The 17,825-nt window shown below is 41.1% G+C and overlaps 1 protein-coding gene across 2 annotated transcripts in view; it reads left to right on the forward strand.

Moving 5' to 3' along the window:
* Positions 1-4,840: 4,840 nt before the first annotated feature.
* Pdgfd (platelet derived growth factor D) overlaps positions 4,841-17,825 on the forward strand; it is a 217,867-nt gene continuing 204,882 nt past the window's right edge. Inside the window, exon 1 of one of the 2 annotated variants that reach the window (XM_060369035.1) lies at positions 4,841-5,324. In XM_060369035.1, coding sequence (XP_060225018.1) covers positions 5,201-5,324 — 124 coding nt within the window. In that variant the 5' untranslated portion in view covers positions 4,841-5,200. The remainder of the gene's footprint in view (positions 5,325-17,825) is intronic. The other variant, XM_060369032.1, reaches the window with a different exon arrangement.

Genomic DNA, 17,825 nt, shown 5'->3' on the forward strand with positions numbered 1-17,825 from the left:
ATCCCAAATCAATTAAGGAGGAAATCTTGCAGCATATGCAACATATCCATCTCTTAAATTTTAAATTAAGATAATGCAGCTCAAGAATGGGCAAAGGAAAATGAAAAAGTACAAAAAGGCGAAGAAGAAAATACTGATATTGGAATGCACCAGCTCGATGAGGTGACAGCGCAGTGACTCATTCACGGAGGCTGAATGTGCAGTAGGGTGTGGAGAGGCTGGTGGCTCCTGCGCAGGTGCCCGCTGGATGCTTGGCTTACAGCCTGCCATGAGAAAAAGGGAGTAGTGGGAAACGCAGCCGCAGTGATGACACCTGAAACTTATTGCTCAAAATATGTCAGCATTAGAACTTCGTAAATGTGCTGCTGTTTGTTTATAGGATTCTAGACTAAATGCTCATTGGTATCTGTACTGCCAATATTCCCTGTGTAGAATTAGTTGAGGACCCCTGGCTTCTGGTTGCACTGGCATGTATAGTGACACTCCACAGGTCAGGACTCAGTGGCGTAAATAGGTCCACATCTGAGCTCATAAAGCAGAAATTCTGTTGCTCTACCTCACTAGCAACTACTCTGTATTTTAAAAATGTTTATTTATTGTGATTGTGTTGGTACATGAGTGGATTTATGTCTACCAGGCACGTGCAAGTGTCTATAGAAGGCCAAAAAGGGGCTTACTTGGAGAACATAATGTTTTTAACAATAGGTGTTTAAAATATTTTAATCAACTTATTTCACTTTCAATAATAACAGTAACAAAAAAAATAAATATTATGCACATAGCGAAGAGTCTTTAAAATATGAGCAAATTTAACTCAAAGGCCACTTTATGCTTTACCTTTCAGAGAAAAATCATAAGATAAGTCAAAATTGGTAGGCACTTTCCTAATCAGACAACACAACTTAATATTTTATGCTATAAATATTCATGTATTTTATACATTTGCATAATTGATTTCTTTAAAAGGAGATAAATTTTGAAAGTAAAAATAACATTCAAGATTGGGTGTAAAAATTCACATTTGAGCTGACACTTTAGTTTATATTTATTAAAATTTCAAAACTTTGTTGATTATAATGTGTAGAAATCTTTTACTCACTTTGTCCATACGCTGGTTGGTTTCAACTGCCAACTCAATGTAACCTAGAGTCGTGTGAGAAGGGAATTACAATGGAGGCATTGCACGTATTCAGTTAATCTGTGGGCATGTCTGTGGGGACTTTCCGTACTTCCCAGCCCACTGCGGGTGGCACCACTCCCTGGCCGGGGGATTCTGGACTGTGTGAAAGCAAAACCAGCTTGGGCAGAACTAAGTAGACAAGGAAGAAGGCAGGCAGGCAGCATGGGTGCCCTGCCTCCCCCTGAGCTTGGCTGTGCACGTGGTGTGGCGACCTACTTGATTTTCTGTCTTGGCCTCCCTGGAGTGATGAATTGTGGTATAGAATTTTGAGGTATGTAAACCCTTTCTCCCTTAAGTTGCTGTTGTTCTGAATATTTTATACAGCAACAGGAATGAAGCTAGCACAGAATATAGCCAGATGTTGTAACGGAAATGGCTCAAATATATGTGAGCCTGAACGAGGCTGCACAGGTATCACATACTGAAATCTATTTGTAAGGGCATGTTTTAGAAAGGAAACAAAGGGTTCAGAATTCTGAAAGCAACCTTCAAGGCGATGTTATATAAAAGGCAGAATAGAACTCAGGAGGCAGTGTCCGGGGTCCATCAGGCTTGAGTGAAAGGTAGAAAGGGAGGAGATCCTCTTTGAACAAAGTAGCCATCATAAAAATGAAAACTATTGTCAAGAGAGTGGCCTGGCGTGAGTTACAATTTACAGATTGGCAGAAGTTCAGTTTAATACAAAGGGAAGGGGGATGACCCACTTGCGGAGTCGAGAAGTCTTTCAAAAGGCCATGCCACTATTTTATTCCTTTTCCACCGAGGATTTTGTAAGCAGCAAAGGAAGCCAAGAATGTTTGAAAAATGAAACAGAAAACAGCATTCTTGAGCCCTATTATAAAGGAAAAGAGCACAGGATAAAAATAGTGTCATGTCCCGACTTAATCATTTAACAAGCCCTTCCTGATACAGTATTTGAGTTAAACACCATTATGGCTAGACCTATTGTAAGAGGCTATTATTTTTTTTTTCATTTTCTTAACAATACGTGTACCCTTTAGTAATATAAATTTCACTGGGCAGTGGCTAAATATACAAGAGCTGATTTAAGTACTTAATCACAACAATAATATTTATAAACCCGATATCATTGTGTTGGCTCACCCTTCTTACTGGTCCACAAGCATTTAAAAGCAGTGACTAATTCACTGTTTTGTGGAGTTAGTTTGAAACACATATAAAAAAATTGAAATAATCTTTCCTCTTTGGGCCAGAAATTTCCCCACTCTTAAAGTGCTTTTATTAAAGGTTATTCTGTGCACAATAATGACTTAGTGGCCATAAGTGACCTAATTAGTAAAAGTGAGTTATTAAGTAATGTCGAAAACAAACAATATCCAAAATAATTAGTTTTATTCAGGCACCTGATTTTGTGTCTTTTTGTTGCATCTAGTTATTTATTCTATTAAAGATCATGTTGACGGCTGATGTCTTTGAACATTTTCAGCCCAAATATTTGCTATCATGTATTAACTGTGACTTAAAAGTGTCCAGCATTAGTATCTTGGATAAAACTACTTAGAATAAATACTTTAAATTCAAGGTTTTACATGAGATTGAGGTAGACCATTTGAGTATTTTGATACTTGAAATAGTTACACAATCCACTCCACATTTTCTTATTCTCCCTACATCTTCACAGTTGAACCTAAGTATAAAATTTCATCAACAGTTTTGACTATGTCTGGAATATGGATTAGACATTTCAGCAAGCCCTCTACTGCTGTTCATCTGCCTCTGGACCCTTTTCTCCTACTAATGCAGACTCATATTCGTTTGCCATGGTCTCTAGGCTTCACTAGACTGTACCCTTAAGGAATTAAGAACCTTGTCTCAACTGATTGCTATTTCACCTTCAAGATATTCAGAACAGAGAATGAAACTAAAGTAAACCTGGTGTTTGTTAGATATGTAAATTAGGAAATGCAAACCTGTTCTTTTTTTTAAATTTGTGCATGTAGTGGATATATGTGCACATATGCAAAGCGCCAAAGCTGACACTGGGTTTCTCTATTGTCCCCGACTTGGTTTTGAGACAGTGTCCCTGGCGGAATCACAAGCTTGCCCTTTAGGCTGTACCTGCTGGCTAGCCAGTCAAAACACTGATCTACCTATCTGCCTTCCAGAGCACTGACTTTGAATGTGCACCACAGTGCTAAGCCTTTAAACAGATGCCAGAACCTCTTCAGGCACTTTCCTGACTCTGCCATCTTCTGCAAACCTAGCTTATGTCTCTGCTTTGTGCCTTTCTCAGGGGCACGATATATTTTGAAACACTATAATCAGAATTTTTTTTTCCAGCAAGGGTTTTCAATTTTTTGAAGGTAGCCCAATGAAACAGGGCATCCGTATTCATGATGTATGTGAAGCAAGAGTGTCTTCAATGAAGTTGATAGCGAACTTTCTTAGGTTCTGTGTTTCATTTTATTCACCAAATAAAAATAGTGCTGGCATTGAAGTGAAGTAAGCCACATAACCATACTCTTTGGTATCAGATGGTAGTGTGACTTGAAAAGTCTGTACTTTAATAAACCTCCTCCTTTCTCAGCCACGTCTGAGGAATGGCTATTCTCTTTGTCCTATACCCTAGACTTCCAGGAGCTGGAAGGCCTAAAAGAGGTTTGAACTTCTGTTTATTAAATGTTGTTGGTGAATAGTTGAGGGGAAAAAATGTATGCTTGGATTTAGATTCATCTACAAACAAAAAATCACAGTCCAAAAATTATTTCATATAATTTTTATCACAGTCACACAAGCTAAGAATTGTGACTTGTATTTTGTACCTAAAGACATGGAAGTTCAAAGGTCCAGTGCTTCCTCCTTCTGGTTCTTGACCTCTACCCAAATATGTCCCTTAATTTCTTGTTTCTTATGCACACATATAAATCTAGAAAACATGCAATAGTCACAAGATTTTGTTTTGTTTTATTATATGCAGTCTCTGCATAACCCAGGCTGGCCTTCACTGTACAGCTTAGGACGGCCTTGAACTCCTTCCTGATCCTCTCGCCTTTACCTGGAAAGTGCTGAGATTGCAGGCACCTACCACTACATGAATACATGTTTATGTATTCATTCATTTCCTGTTGTTTGAGACAGAGTCGGTGACCCTTCAGCCCTAGCCGACCTGGAAAAGGGTTACGTGAGCAGACCGGCCTTCAATTGCCTGCAGTCTTTTCTACCTCCGCCTTGAGGTGTGCAAACAGTTCCTGCTTCTCTCCCTTAATCTCGATGTTTCACTTAACGTGACTGTGTCGGTTACTGCACTTACTGTAGGAAAGGTCGCAAATACATATGTGTGTTATAGGAATGGTGACTGTGTTTATCACTCTAAATCACCTGTGAATCAGCTCAAGTCTTGCTGACTGGGGCCTCAAGGCAAGCTCAGCATGGGCTTCTTAGTGATTGCATTTTCCATTGTCTCTGCTCAGTAGACTGATGGGGCTTCCACTCACCTCCACAGGAGTTCTATCCTCCCTTCGCTCCTTCTGACCACTTTGTGCCCTGCTCCTGATCAGTTTCTACAAGACCCTCGGAGATGGGAAGGTTCCGGCTGGCCCACCTTCAAACTGGGCATGCCCAGCTTTGGCTGGGACTGCAAAAGCCAGGATTTTGTGATCCCCGTTCCCAGTCCCACTGCACAGCAAAACCACAGCCTCCTTTCCCCAGGAGGGCCAGATGCAGCTCCGCCCGCCCCCTGCAGCCTGCGCTGCGGCAGCCAGCCACCGGAGGGGGGCGAGCCCACGTCAACCTGTTGTTTGTCCAGTCCCTATTGATCAAGTCAGCGCCACAAGGAAGTGCGGCACCCACACGCGCTTGGAAAGTTCAGCATGCAGGAAGTTTGGGGAGAGCTTGGCCAGTAGCTGGGCGGCCCGGGCAGCGCTCACCAGCGCAGGCGGCGAAGGCGTGGGGCAGCGCGGCGGCGGCAGCAGCGCTCCACCGGCCCAACCCGGTGGGCTTCATCTATTTATTTAGTTAGTTAGTTTTGGAGCGCCGCTGTCCCTAGGTCGCTGATCCCAAATGCACCGGCTTGTCTTCATCTCCATTCTCGTGTGCGCGAACTTTTGCAGCTATCGGGACACTTCTGCCACTCCGCAGAGCTCATCCATCAAAGCTTTGCGCAATGCCAACCTCAGGAGAGAAGGTAAGGGACTCATTTGATTTGTGTTCTTCATTGAAAAGGTCACATTTTCTATTGTCACGGTCCTTTGGGCCATTCACCCCGCCCCCAGCCCCTCCGATTTGGAATTTTTCGAAAGAACTCAGAAGGAAGGCACTGTTCTTGGTGGGAGGGATTCTCCTGCCTGGCCCCCAGCTCATACAGCCCCTCCTTCAGAGAAAGTAGAGAGAGTGGGTGAAGTGTCCTGGGGGCCAAGGGGTGGGAGGCGGCCAGTAGGACGGGTCAAGCAGTTTTCTTCCCCGCACATTAGAAGCCATGGAGGTGTGTCCTGGGTTGATACCAGGATAAGGGTGTCTCCTTCCAGGGTTTGAAAGCTGCCTGGCGTGCTCACCTGGGTCAGACTAACCTGACTCTAGTAAAGACCAAGCATTGCGGTAGGTGGTGGAGTCCAGTGGTCTTTACTAGATGACATAATTCGGATTTGCTTATCGTGCTTAGGAGAGGAGGAATGACACATTTCAGCATTGTGGCTATTTCTGCAGCAGATTGCCAATATATATGCCACTTACTTACAGAGGCCAGTGTTGCCCTTCATGTTCCTCAAGTGACTGCCTCAGAGTTAAGAAAAGCTCAGGAACTCCAGAGTCTGGGAGGCAGGGCTTCTGGAATTTCCTTGTACTGTAGGGGACCTGGCTTCTTTTGTTGGATTCCTTTGTGCTGAAGTTTTCCAAGCTCCTGAAATGGCTGTCCTAAGAAAGGTCCTGAGCAGGCATGCTTGTTTTCCTGTCCTGTGGAAGACACGTGGGTCCGTGGTTCCCAGAGACTCCAAATTGAGTTTGTTTTTCTCCTGAGGCTTAATGGCCCAGGCCTTCTTGGCTTTTGTTTTCCTACATGAATCTCATTCTCTTTTACTTGCTTAAAGTACCCAGAGCCACCACTTTCTCCCACACCACGACCTCACCCACAGTGTGAGGTCATCACCAAGTGTTCTTGGTGGCTTCAGGATTTGAGTTGGCAACATTTGACAATCTTGAAAATTTTTTAGGAGCCACCTTAGTGGCTCATCAGTGTCTTTTTTTGATATGACCTGAATTCAGACTTCTTAAGAAGATCTTAAAATTTGAGTGAAAAAAAATACTTTGCTATGCTTTCTGATAACAGGTAGAATGATTGGCAGTCTCTCCAAGTTTTCTGAAATGTTAGGTGTGTGGCCCAGGAACTCAATTCTCTACTAGATAGCAGCGTTTTATGTAAAATATAACACTAGTCTATTTTTGAGGACCTCCCTCATTATTAAAGCAAGGGAGAGTTTGCCCTCAAATTTAAAGCAAACGTGGTTGAGTGTCAGTGCATTTTGGAAGCTCGTTTTGCTGGACAGTGTCTCCAGTATGGACAGATCTTTGACTTTTCAGCTGTGCTAGTAATTCTCCTTTATTTGCCTTTTAGGCTTCGTAGAGTTAAATGCCATGTTGATGCATGACTTCATAGCTATAATTTTGTAACCCTCCCAAGTATTGGTTACAAAAAGTCAAGAACAGAAAATGAAAAGCATGCAGCCTTTGCTTATTAACCCAAGAATCTGACCCAAATCCAGACAGACTGCTTGGAGGGTTTTTCATGCCCCCTCCTCCTTTTTGTTGAAGAGCACACTCTGATTTTAATTTTCTTTATTGGAAACTCTGTGTACCTTTCTAGTTTTCATGGAAACTTTTCAAAATACTGATGACATCTCCAGATTCCTTCACATGCTCACTAAAGCTATTTCACAGTTATTCCAAGTGTACACACACACACACACACACACACACACACACAATATTACTGAATATTTTTTCTCTTTACCAATCTTACTTTAAGAAAAGGATTAGGAAGTAGTGAAAATCCAGTCATATTTATAGAAGAAAATAGCAACACTCGTAATGGGATTTTAGTTTCTGGAAAAAGATAGATCAAAGGGGTAAGGATGAATTGTAAGGGCTGAAAGTTGAAAGACTGGGTATTACAGTAGAGTGTTTTTCCAAATAATGTATTTTCATTACCTGTGAATATATAATTTAGTATGTCTGTAATGTTTAAAACAATAAAACACAGGGCAGGAGGATGGTTGAAAGAAAAAAAATCTAAAAATGATCTTTGAAGGGATCTTGGGGATAATGGAAAACAACTGGCTGAGTGGCAGCCAGAGGGTTTTGTTGAGATAGCCTCTGTACATTCTTTCCAGCTCAATGTCGGCCTCAATAAAGGAACCATAAGGGGAAGGCCAGGTGTCTGATAGAAATGGTTTCCGATAATCTTCAAGGGCTGACTTGGTATCTTTGATAACATCACTAAAGTTCTTAATTCAGATCAGGAAGAAAGTTAAACTTATTATATCAATTTCTCACTTATACACATCTTTAGTATGCTTCCACACTTTCCCTCATAGGTCATTAAGGAAGATGGCATTTTGCAAATTTGACTCTCAGATGAAAACAGCTTAGGAGTCCGGGAGGATGTGCATGAGAAATATGCTCAGGGGAAACACAGAAAACAAAATCTGATCAACATTATTTATGGTCATTAGAGGATGTGGGCAATAGTCAGTGAAAAGCCTGAGTGGTATGGGCAGGTGTGTGGAAGCCCTTATCTGAAGGTAAGGCCATACTCACACTTGAATGCCATGTGTTTGCTCTTCACAGTTCTGTTAGCTGCTGCCCAGTTTCGGGGTCACAAAAGGAACTACAAGGGATAAGGGCAGGTGCCATGTGAGATGAATTTTTTTATTCTTATTTTCTGATTGATACAATCAGTTTGGGTTCGATCAGCCATATCTAATAACACAGATAATGGGGGAGGTTAAGAAATGATATAAAGATCTTGGGTTTGTAAATGGTAGGCTCTTGTTATAAGGTGATTGGTCTTCTAGAATGTCCTTTCACAATACTGCCCTACTGTGAAACAAGACCTCTAGATCCTTCCATTCAGAGAACTAAAGATGACCATCAAAGGAAAGCAACAGATTTGATTCAAGTGAGAGTTTATAGCTATGGAAGAATACATTACAATATTTTTAAACATTTAAGTCACTGTTTATATTTCCTTATAATGTATTATTAATTGTTGTTCTTGCTCAAATTGAGTTACATTAATCCTATCTCTAAATCTAGACCTGATGCTAATTTAAGAGCCACACTTTATTGTAGTGTCTATGCAGTTGACGCTTTCATAATAACGACTTCTAACAATGGGTGATGTTCAGACTGATACCAGGAAGAAAAATAGCCACAGCTAAATGACATTATTAATTATTCTAAAATCTAACTAGACAGCACTTTCTGCCTAGTGATGCAAGAATACAAATCCCTCTCCAAGTATAAATGTTGCTGGTAAGCAACAATTTTAGATTGTTCCATTTGGCTAATATGCCGGTAATTGAATCATCTCTGACTTCACCATTAGCTAGGGTGAGATCTACAGGATCTTCTAAAGCAGCAAGCTTGAGTCTTAAGCAATGTGTTTTCTAGGGGCATACAGACGACGGTACAGTGACCTTGGTCAGAGATCAGCGATGAAAAGAGCTGGCAACAAACCAGGAAAACATAAGCCATCTCATGAAAGTGTCTGAGAGCCAAGGGCCACAAGGGTACCTAAATCTTGCATTCAGTTGTTTATATATTTTCTGTTCAGTTCTAAGAGTATTGAAGCTTCAAACCTTATGATACATATATGTGTTTTATGTGATTTTTAACCTCTGTTGAACATTTATTTATTTGTTTATTTATTCATTTTCTGATTGCAATTTTTTATTAATTACACTTTATTCACTTTGTATCCCCCCATAAGCCCCTCCCACCTCCCCTCCCGATCCTACCCTCCCTCCCCCTTCTTCACGCATGCCCCTCCCTAAGTCCACTGATAGGGGAGGTCCTCCTCTCCTTCCTTCTGATCTTAGTCTATCAGATCTCATCAGGAGTGGCTGCATTGTCATCTTCTCTGGCCTGGTAAGGCTGCTCCCCCTCAGGGGGAGGTGATCAAAGAGTAGGCCAATCAGATTAGGTCAGAGGCAGTCCCTCTTCCCATCACTATGTAACCCACTTGGACACTAAACTGCCATGGGCTACATCTGTGCAGGGGTTCTAGGTTCTCTCCATGCATGGTACTTGGTTCGAGGTTGAGTCTCTGGGAAGACCCCTGTGTTCAAATTTTCTGGTTCTGTTGCTCTCCTTGTGGCGTTATGTGTTTTAAACACAGTATGACTTTGGCTTTGTAACAGCATAGCTGGAAGTATTTAATTACAATTCTTTTCAAAGGAGGATGTAGGGCTAGGGAGCTTCAGTGAGTAAAGAGACTCAAGTTGGTGTCCTTAGAACCAGCTTAAAGCTGGATGCAGTGGCAGGTCTGCTCTCCTAGAACTCCCACTGGGAATCAGGAGGCAGCATGAGGAGAGTCTCCAGACATTTGTGAAGAGCAATTCCGGCACCTGAAAGAGGGGATCATGAGTGCTCGATTCTGTCTTTATTTCAAAGTGGAATGCAAGGACCAAGATTGTGCCATGTAAGAAACAAATGCCAAGGTTGTACCATGACCTCCACATGTGTGTGGTGGCATATATGACAGAATTCACATGAATGAGCACAAACAACAGCCAAATAACAACAATACACACACAGACACTCACACGTACATGATGGTATATGGACGAAAAGTTCCCAAAAAATAAAAAAATAGCCACAACCTACCAACTGAACTTTGCACGAGGCTGATAAACTTATTAGCAATCTAATGATTGTGGAGAGATTGGAATGCTGCAAGTCCTGAGCCTGAGAGGTCCTTAGCCCTGTTAGTAACCATTTCTTGTCTTGCTTAGTACCTAATCTAACACCTTTGAAAACATTAGGCAAGTCATTTAGAATTTACAAACACCGACACCACCAGTCAAAAGGCTGAGCGCCATCAGGTCGCATTGGAGGCCTATGGAAGAGGTTTTTCTGCTTTGTTCTGCCCATCTGCTTTATTTCTCCCACGCTATGTTTCAAAAGTATCTTTATTCATGACCTTCTTTGTTCTGTTACCGTGGAAATCTCAAGAAAGCACTTTCACACTGGAGCATGGAATTTAGGGCAACACAAGTATCTGTTCCCCTCCATGGTGATTGGTGTCTGGGCGCTGTACAGTGGAGGGTGCACTGAGCTAGCCTGTGGGCTGCACTGACTGACAGTGATTTTTGTCTGGAGGATTTTTTTCCCCTTTTTGGTGACCTAAAGTGAAAACACATTGCCTTAGCGGCCAAACGTCAAGGAGAACCCACGGAGTCACCCTCTCTTTTAGCCAGCAAATGGCCTAGGCATGTTGACAGGTAGGACTCAGGACTTGTGGTCTCTGAACCCTGACATTGTCATTCTGAATGTCTGGAGGGATATGAATGTTTTCAGTCTTCCTCCTTGAGAGCTGAGTCACATGCAAATGCGGTTCCTTCAGGGACTCTTGAATTTTCCTTGTCGAAATGATCTGGTTGGTATTTCAGAGAAGTGTGCGGACACCTTTGCATGGGGACATGTTGTGAACCAGGTGTGTGACGCTTGTAACTCTTGGAAACCTTAATATTCATCTTGTGCAATGACCTAGAAAGTTTTAGGTAGAAATGAGTTGGTGTAAATTAGTACTCATTTAATTGCCTCTTTTCAAATAATTCTTGAACTCAACTGTCTTCCAAAGATGAATGTGACATCTTTGTGCTTATCATGGCTCCTTCACTGAGCTCTACTGCAACATCTATTTATTAAATGACGGTTTTGCTTTCTCAATATCTGCTATATCTGGTGCTGATGTACTGTTCTATAGCAGAACATACGTGACACATGCATAGTCCCTGCTCTACTGAAACCAAGCTTGACTCTAGAAATGAATAGTTCCAACTGACTTCCTGGTTCTTTCTAGGCAGTGCCATTCCAGACATGTCTTAGCAATCATGGGGCAGATGTTAAGGCTGCTGAACACCCTCCAGGTTTCCATCCCCTTGTCAGCAGATAAGCCCACGTACGTCCATGTTGTCCTGTTGTATCTGGTGGGTTTGAGTTCTTTGTGAGATTCATACTTGAGAAGAATAACCCCTCACAGTTACAGTGTGAAAGGGTCAATGTGCTGTATGCTGTGGCAGGTGCTTTCATCGCAAAGACTTGAGAGACGGAGAAAGGCTTTCTGGCAAGGAAAAGATAAACAAGGAGTTTAGAAGTTGGGCATGGTGACAGAAGAGAGCGCAGTTTATCAGCAGAAAGAAAACTCTTCTCAAGGTTTAGAGATGAGGATTATAAAAACAATACTAATAAGATAACTAGAAGAAAGGGCTGGCAAGAAGGCTCAGTGAGTAAAGGTGCTTGCTATTTCAGCATGGGTACTTGAGTTTGATCCTGAAATCCACATAAAAGCACAAGGATAGAACAGACTCTGCAGAGTTGTCCTCTGATCTGACATACATTGTGGCATGCTGACCCCATTATGCACACACTAAACAAACAATAAAAATTAAAAGTAAAATAAAATAAGGGTGCACATGTCCTCTAGTCAAAGACCTGGGGAAGATATGAGAGAGCTTGGCTGTACTTCTGAGAGTAAAGGAAAACCATCACAAGACTGAACTGCTGTGGGGATGTAGCTCAAGCTGGAACGTAATTACCTATCAGACAGGAGGAGCTGGGTTTAACTGCCACCACCATTTAAACTGAATATGGGAACATATGCCTGTAATCCCAGCACTAAAGAGGCAGAATCAGGAGGGTCAGAAATTCAAGGTCATTAGATACATAGGGAGTTCCAAACTTACCAGGGCTCTGTGATACATTGTAACCCCTCCAAAATATATAAAAAGAAAGGAAGGAAGGAAAGAAGGAAGGAAGGAAGGAAGGAAGGAAGGAAGGAAGGAAGGAAGGAAGGAAGGAAGGAAGGGATAAAGGGAGAGGATAAGGAAGTTTTAAATGAGAATCGTGGTGTCTCAATGTTGAATGTAGAAAAAATGTGTCTTGAGGTATGAGCCAAGCCAAGAGTGTGATGGGACCAGTCTCCTTGCACAACCATTGCCTGTATAACATGTGCACAGATTGTGTTAGTTTATGTTCAGGATGATAAGGGAAGCCATGAGTGGTTTTCTTAGTTCAGTCTTCATATACTGCTTCCCAAAGCCACCTGCTGTTCCTTATGTTCTGCTAAATCCAGAAGTTTCTCTGTCATTCGACACAGAAATTATTTTATCCTTAACTTTTTCTGTGGTCTAGGAAAGGAATGTGGATGGTCAGAAGAACTTGGATAGGGTTTCACAGCACTAAGTTATTTCATATATCTGCATTTCAGAATTAAATGCAATTTAAAAGCAAACACCTTTACAATGAGTTTTCTGGGAAGGACAGTTTTAGCAAAAGCAAAAAGGGATCACATAAAATTAAAAAAAACATCTGAAACAGACATAGTAGGAAGAAATGTTCTTTCTCCCCATACAGTACTCCAGGACCAAATAAATATATGTCATAAATAAAGGCTAGGTTTACAATTTTTACAAAAGAAGCAGTATGTTCTTATGAGGGCCTTCTCTGGAACAAGGAGGAAACATACTTTGTTTTGTTGCAATACAAGCATTGATGATAGATACCACAATATGTCTTTTTGCCTATCTACAGCCTGCTCTACTGACATTCACATATTTTCTTTAGTTGTATTCTGTCTTGTGATTTGTGGGGTTTATGATTTATTCATTTTCATGTTGACAGGTGGGAAATTGGCAGAGGCAGCATATCAGAGGCTTGTGAGCTACCTTTCAGCATGAGCAGTGACATTTACTCAGATTTTAAGATTTTTACCAAGGACCATGCATGGAGAGGACTTAAAACCCCTGTTCTGATGTAGCCCATAGACTCAGTCTCCAAGTGGGTACCCAGCTCTTTGATCACCTCCCCCTGAGGGGTGCAGCCTTACTAGACCGCAGAGAAAGACATTACAGCCAGTTCTGATGAGACCTAATGGGTTAGGGTCAGATGGAGGGGGAGGAAGAACTCCCCTATCAGTGGACTGGGGGAGGGGCATAATAGAAGAGGGAGGGAGAGAGGGAGCTTTTGAGAGGAAATGAGAGAGGAGGCCACAGCTGGGATACAAAGTGAATAATTAATAAAATAAAAAAGATTTTTACCTCAGTACTATCTTGTAGAATGGGTGTATGAAGATAGTTTTGGATGTGTGTAGAGCTGGGTCAACTATAATTTGAAGCTTTATCTTTTATAATAATTATTTTAAAAATTATTCTATTATGCTTTTATTTTTAATTAATAGAAATTTACATCTTGTGTGCAAAATGTTTTGAAATATGTGTTTATTGTAGAATGGCTAAAACAAACTCATTGGTATGTGTGTCATCTCATACAGTTTTTTGGTAATAAGAACACTTAAAATCTACTTGGCAGTTTTTAAGCATGTGGCATTTTGTTAATAACTATAGCAATCAGCTTGTGTACATTGGGATTCATGGACTTTTACACTTGAGCTGTGCCATGGCTGATCATAGATGCAATCATTGAGTGTGATTGTGAGCAGGAACTGACAACTCTTCACCCATTCTGCATTTCCCCGGAACATTTAATAAGCACAGCAACCGCCTACTTTTATTAAACATTGCTGAAGCATCCTGGGTTGTGGGAAAAGCAACCAAATGAATGAATAAATAGGTGACAAATTTACTTAAAAGTTAAGTGAGGGTAACAGTATGTATAAAAAAGTCTATAAGGTTCTTGTAGACACTAAAGGACCGCTTGGCTTTAATTACCATGCAGTTCAATCCTGCTTGCTTAGGTGACTCCCAAATCTGCACACAGAGTATTAACATACGAGTAGAACAGAGTGGAGCACTGTCTTGGCTTGAGGTCTTCACACACGGGGCATTGATCAGTGAGACCTAGGAATTTCCCTCCATTCATGTTTCCAGGCATAGAAAGTTTTCATGAGAACTACACAAACATCGGTCTTAGGTTGTTTTTTTTTTTGTTGTTGTTGTTTTAAAATTTTCATAGTATATATTTTCAACACACCATACTGTATTACATGACGGTGTTTTCATACGACTATATATCAAAACACTGAGCACATCATATTCAGAACTTTCCATTTGTCGCTCCCTTCCTTCTCATTAGTTCCTTTGTTTCCCCAGACAGTTTCATTCTACTTTCAGGTCATGTATACATTCATGATTTTATGACTCTGTATAAAATCTAGGAACTACACATGAAATAAACAGTGTTTATCTGTCTCATCCCAACTTCACTTGCTTAAAATGATTAATTCCGCTTGAACTCATCTTTCTGCAAATGACTTTATTGTTTACAGATCTTCATAGCAACATGATTTGTAATAGACTGAATCTGGAAACAACCTAGATGTCCCTCAGCTGAAGAATAGATACAGAAATTGTGTACATCTACACAGTGGAATACTTACTACTCAGCTATTAAAAACAAGGAAACCAAGAAATTTGCAGGCAAATGGACAGAACTAGAAAAGATCATCCTGAGTGAGGTAACCCAGAAGCAGAAAGACACACGTGGTACATACTCACTTATATGTGGATATTAGCTGTATAATATATAGGACATATATAATGTCTGTATAGGATAGACATACTAAAATCTTCAGACATAAAGAAGCTAAACAACAAGGAGGACTCTAGAAAGATGCTTAAATCTCATTCAGAATGGCAAACAGGGTAAACACCAGAAGCAGTGGAAGAGAGGGAGCCTACCATATAGGTCCTCTGAAAAGCTCCATCCAACAAGGGATTGAAGCAGATGCAGAGACTCACAGCTAAACTCTGGGCAGATTGCAGGGAGTATTATGGAAGAAGGGTGGGGGAGATAGAAGGACCTGGAGGAGACAGGAGCTCCACAAGGATACCAATAAAGCTAAAATATCTGAAACCAAGGTACCCTGCAGTGACTGATGTACCAACCAAGGACCATGCATGGAGAGGACCTAGACCCCCTACTCAGATGTAGTCTATAGGCATCTCAGTCCCCATGTAGGTCCTGGAGTAAGGGGAGTAGGGCTACCTGTGTCATGAACTCAGTTGCCTGGTCTTTGATCAATTCCCTCTGGCAATATGGCCTTTCCAGGCCACAGAGGAAGAGGACCCAGGCAGTCCAGATGAGACTTAATAAGATACGATCATGGCAGAGGAGGAGAACTCCCCCTTTCAGTGGATTAGGTGAAGGGGATAGGGATAAGAGGGAGGAGGGGGGGACTGAGAGGAGAAAAGGGAAGGGACTACAATCAGGATATAAAATGAATAAATTGTCAAAATAAATAAATGAATGAACATTCAGTTGTGTCTAGAGCAAGTCTTCTGTGTCACTAGACAAAGAGATTGTTACTAGATATCTCTTACTAGACACCAAGATTGGTTCCATAGCTTAGCTAATGTCTGTAAGTTCTGATAAGCACTGCTGTATGAATATCTTTGTGATACACTGATGTGGAGGCTTGTGGATGAGCACCCAGAAGTAGTAGTGGTATAGCTCAGCCATGTGGTAGATCTACTTTTAGTTTAGTTTTGTTTCAGAGGCTTGCTATAGAGCTTGGTGGAAATATTTCCAGCTTACCTCCATGTTATCAGTAGAAACGATTAGCTCATGCCATTATTGATTTTTAAAAGGATGATGTCCTTGAGCTATCAAGAAAATGTTACATGTTTGATAGCTGTTCCAGGTTTATTATCTGGAAGTATAAATAGCTGTAGAATATTTGGAGGTAAGGCAGAAAAACCCAGTGTTTACTAGGAACCCCCACTGGAAATGAACTTGTCTGGTTGTAGCTCATAGATGTGTCTAGTCAAGAGGGCAGTGCACAGGAGTAGTCTTGGCTCTGTTGGTCAGACCCTGTTGGACTCAGAATACTTAATAACTTGTGTGTGCACAAAGCACATATTTAACTGACACATTTTAGTTTGGAAAAAAAATGATTAGTGAGTTGGATCAGGTGCCGGGGTTGGTAACACTTTTATAAGGGCCAGATGGTAAATATTTTACATTTTCCAGGTCAAATGATCGTGGTTCTATAATCAGAGCAGAAAGCAGCTACAGAAATTGCATAAAAGAATAGAGACTGCTATAAACTTTTTTTAAAGTTTGTGAGATTCAAGTTTGTAAAATTCATAAAACCTGACTCTCCAAATATGACAGGAACCCTGCAGGTCACAGTTTACAGAAATTTTACATGTTTTATTTAATAAAGGCTGCAACTGTAATGAGGAAATCGTACATGCAAAATCTAATTCTAATTAGAAAATAAAAGAAACTCATTTATAGCATCAGATAATTTGGCTTAATATCAGTTTGTGTAATAGACTGATATGTGAATGTTTTGATTTATGATATGTAGACATGTTTTTGTTAAAACTCATAGTTGGGGGGTTTAGTTTGTCTACACCTTTTAAGTGCAGAGCATGATCTTTTCCAGGTGGAATTAGTTGAATTCTGAGGACTTAGAGGGGTATAAATATGACAGTGCAGAGGATGAAGACGATACTGCTTGGAGGAGGACTGTTGCTGCTGGTTTCTCCTGCTCCTGCATTTCCTGTTTGCTGAGTTGCTGGCTACCTGAACTTCTGGATTTCTGAATGAATGATATTCGTATTGGCCTCAAAAGAGTCCTACAACCCTACCCAGCAGGAAGTAGCAGAGAGAACTTCGGCCCCTGTCCTCATTAACTTTCTTTCCCTCCTACCTGGTGGTGTTGGGGGGTTTGAAGGGATGTAAAAGCGTTTAATAACCCCAAATAAAGTAGGTTTATTAAAAATTAAAGGTCGGGGCTGAAGAGATGGCGCAGAGGTTAAGAACACTCGCTCTTCTTCCGAAGGTCCTGAATTCAAGCCCCAGCAACCACACGGTGGCTCGGCACCATCTATAGTAAGATCTGATATGCAGGCAGAATGTTGTATAAATAATAAATCTTCAAAAAAATTAAAGGTCAACAGATTGATAATTATAGGTGTTAGTTCTATCATAAATGGAAAGGTACAATGATAGACAGGATTGCACCTCTGAACAGATATACTTGAATGAAGCTTAACAACTGATGTTACCAGCAACAATATTTGGACGAGCTTTGCTGTTTTGTTGAATCAAGGTGACAATTTCTCATATGTGCTGCTTGGTTCAGGTCACCTGGGCATGTAGTTTTCTTGGTCCCTTTTCCTCTGTGGTCCTATTTTTTTCTATGACATTAACTCCATAATCTTGGTCTCTAGGGTTCATTTTTCGTCTGGCTCTGTCTCTTCTTGGTTTTCTCTTCTTGGCCAACACACATTCTCAAATCATTTTTCCCTGCGCTACAGTAAATGCAAGGCATCCTCCTGTTTCTCTTCATGGTGCTGTTCATAAACATCCTCAGTGTCCCCACCCCCTCTCCTTTCCAATATGCATTATTATTTGAAATCACTCCACAGCCCCTCTGAGCCATTCTGGAACTCGGCCTTGTAGTCTCCTCTGAATGAGCTGTGGTGTGAGAGATAATACTCCT

Source organism: Meriones unguiculatus, chromosome 1 (genome assembly GCF_030254825.1).
Source record: "Meriones unguiculatus strain TT.TT164.6M chromosome 1, Bangor_MerUng_6.1, whole genome shotgun sequence".
NCBI lineage: Eukaryota > Metazoa > Chordata > Mammalia > Rodentia > Muridae > Meriones > Meriones unguiculatus.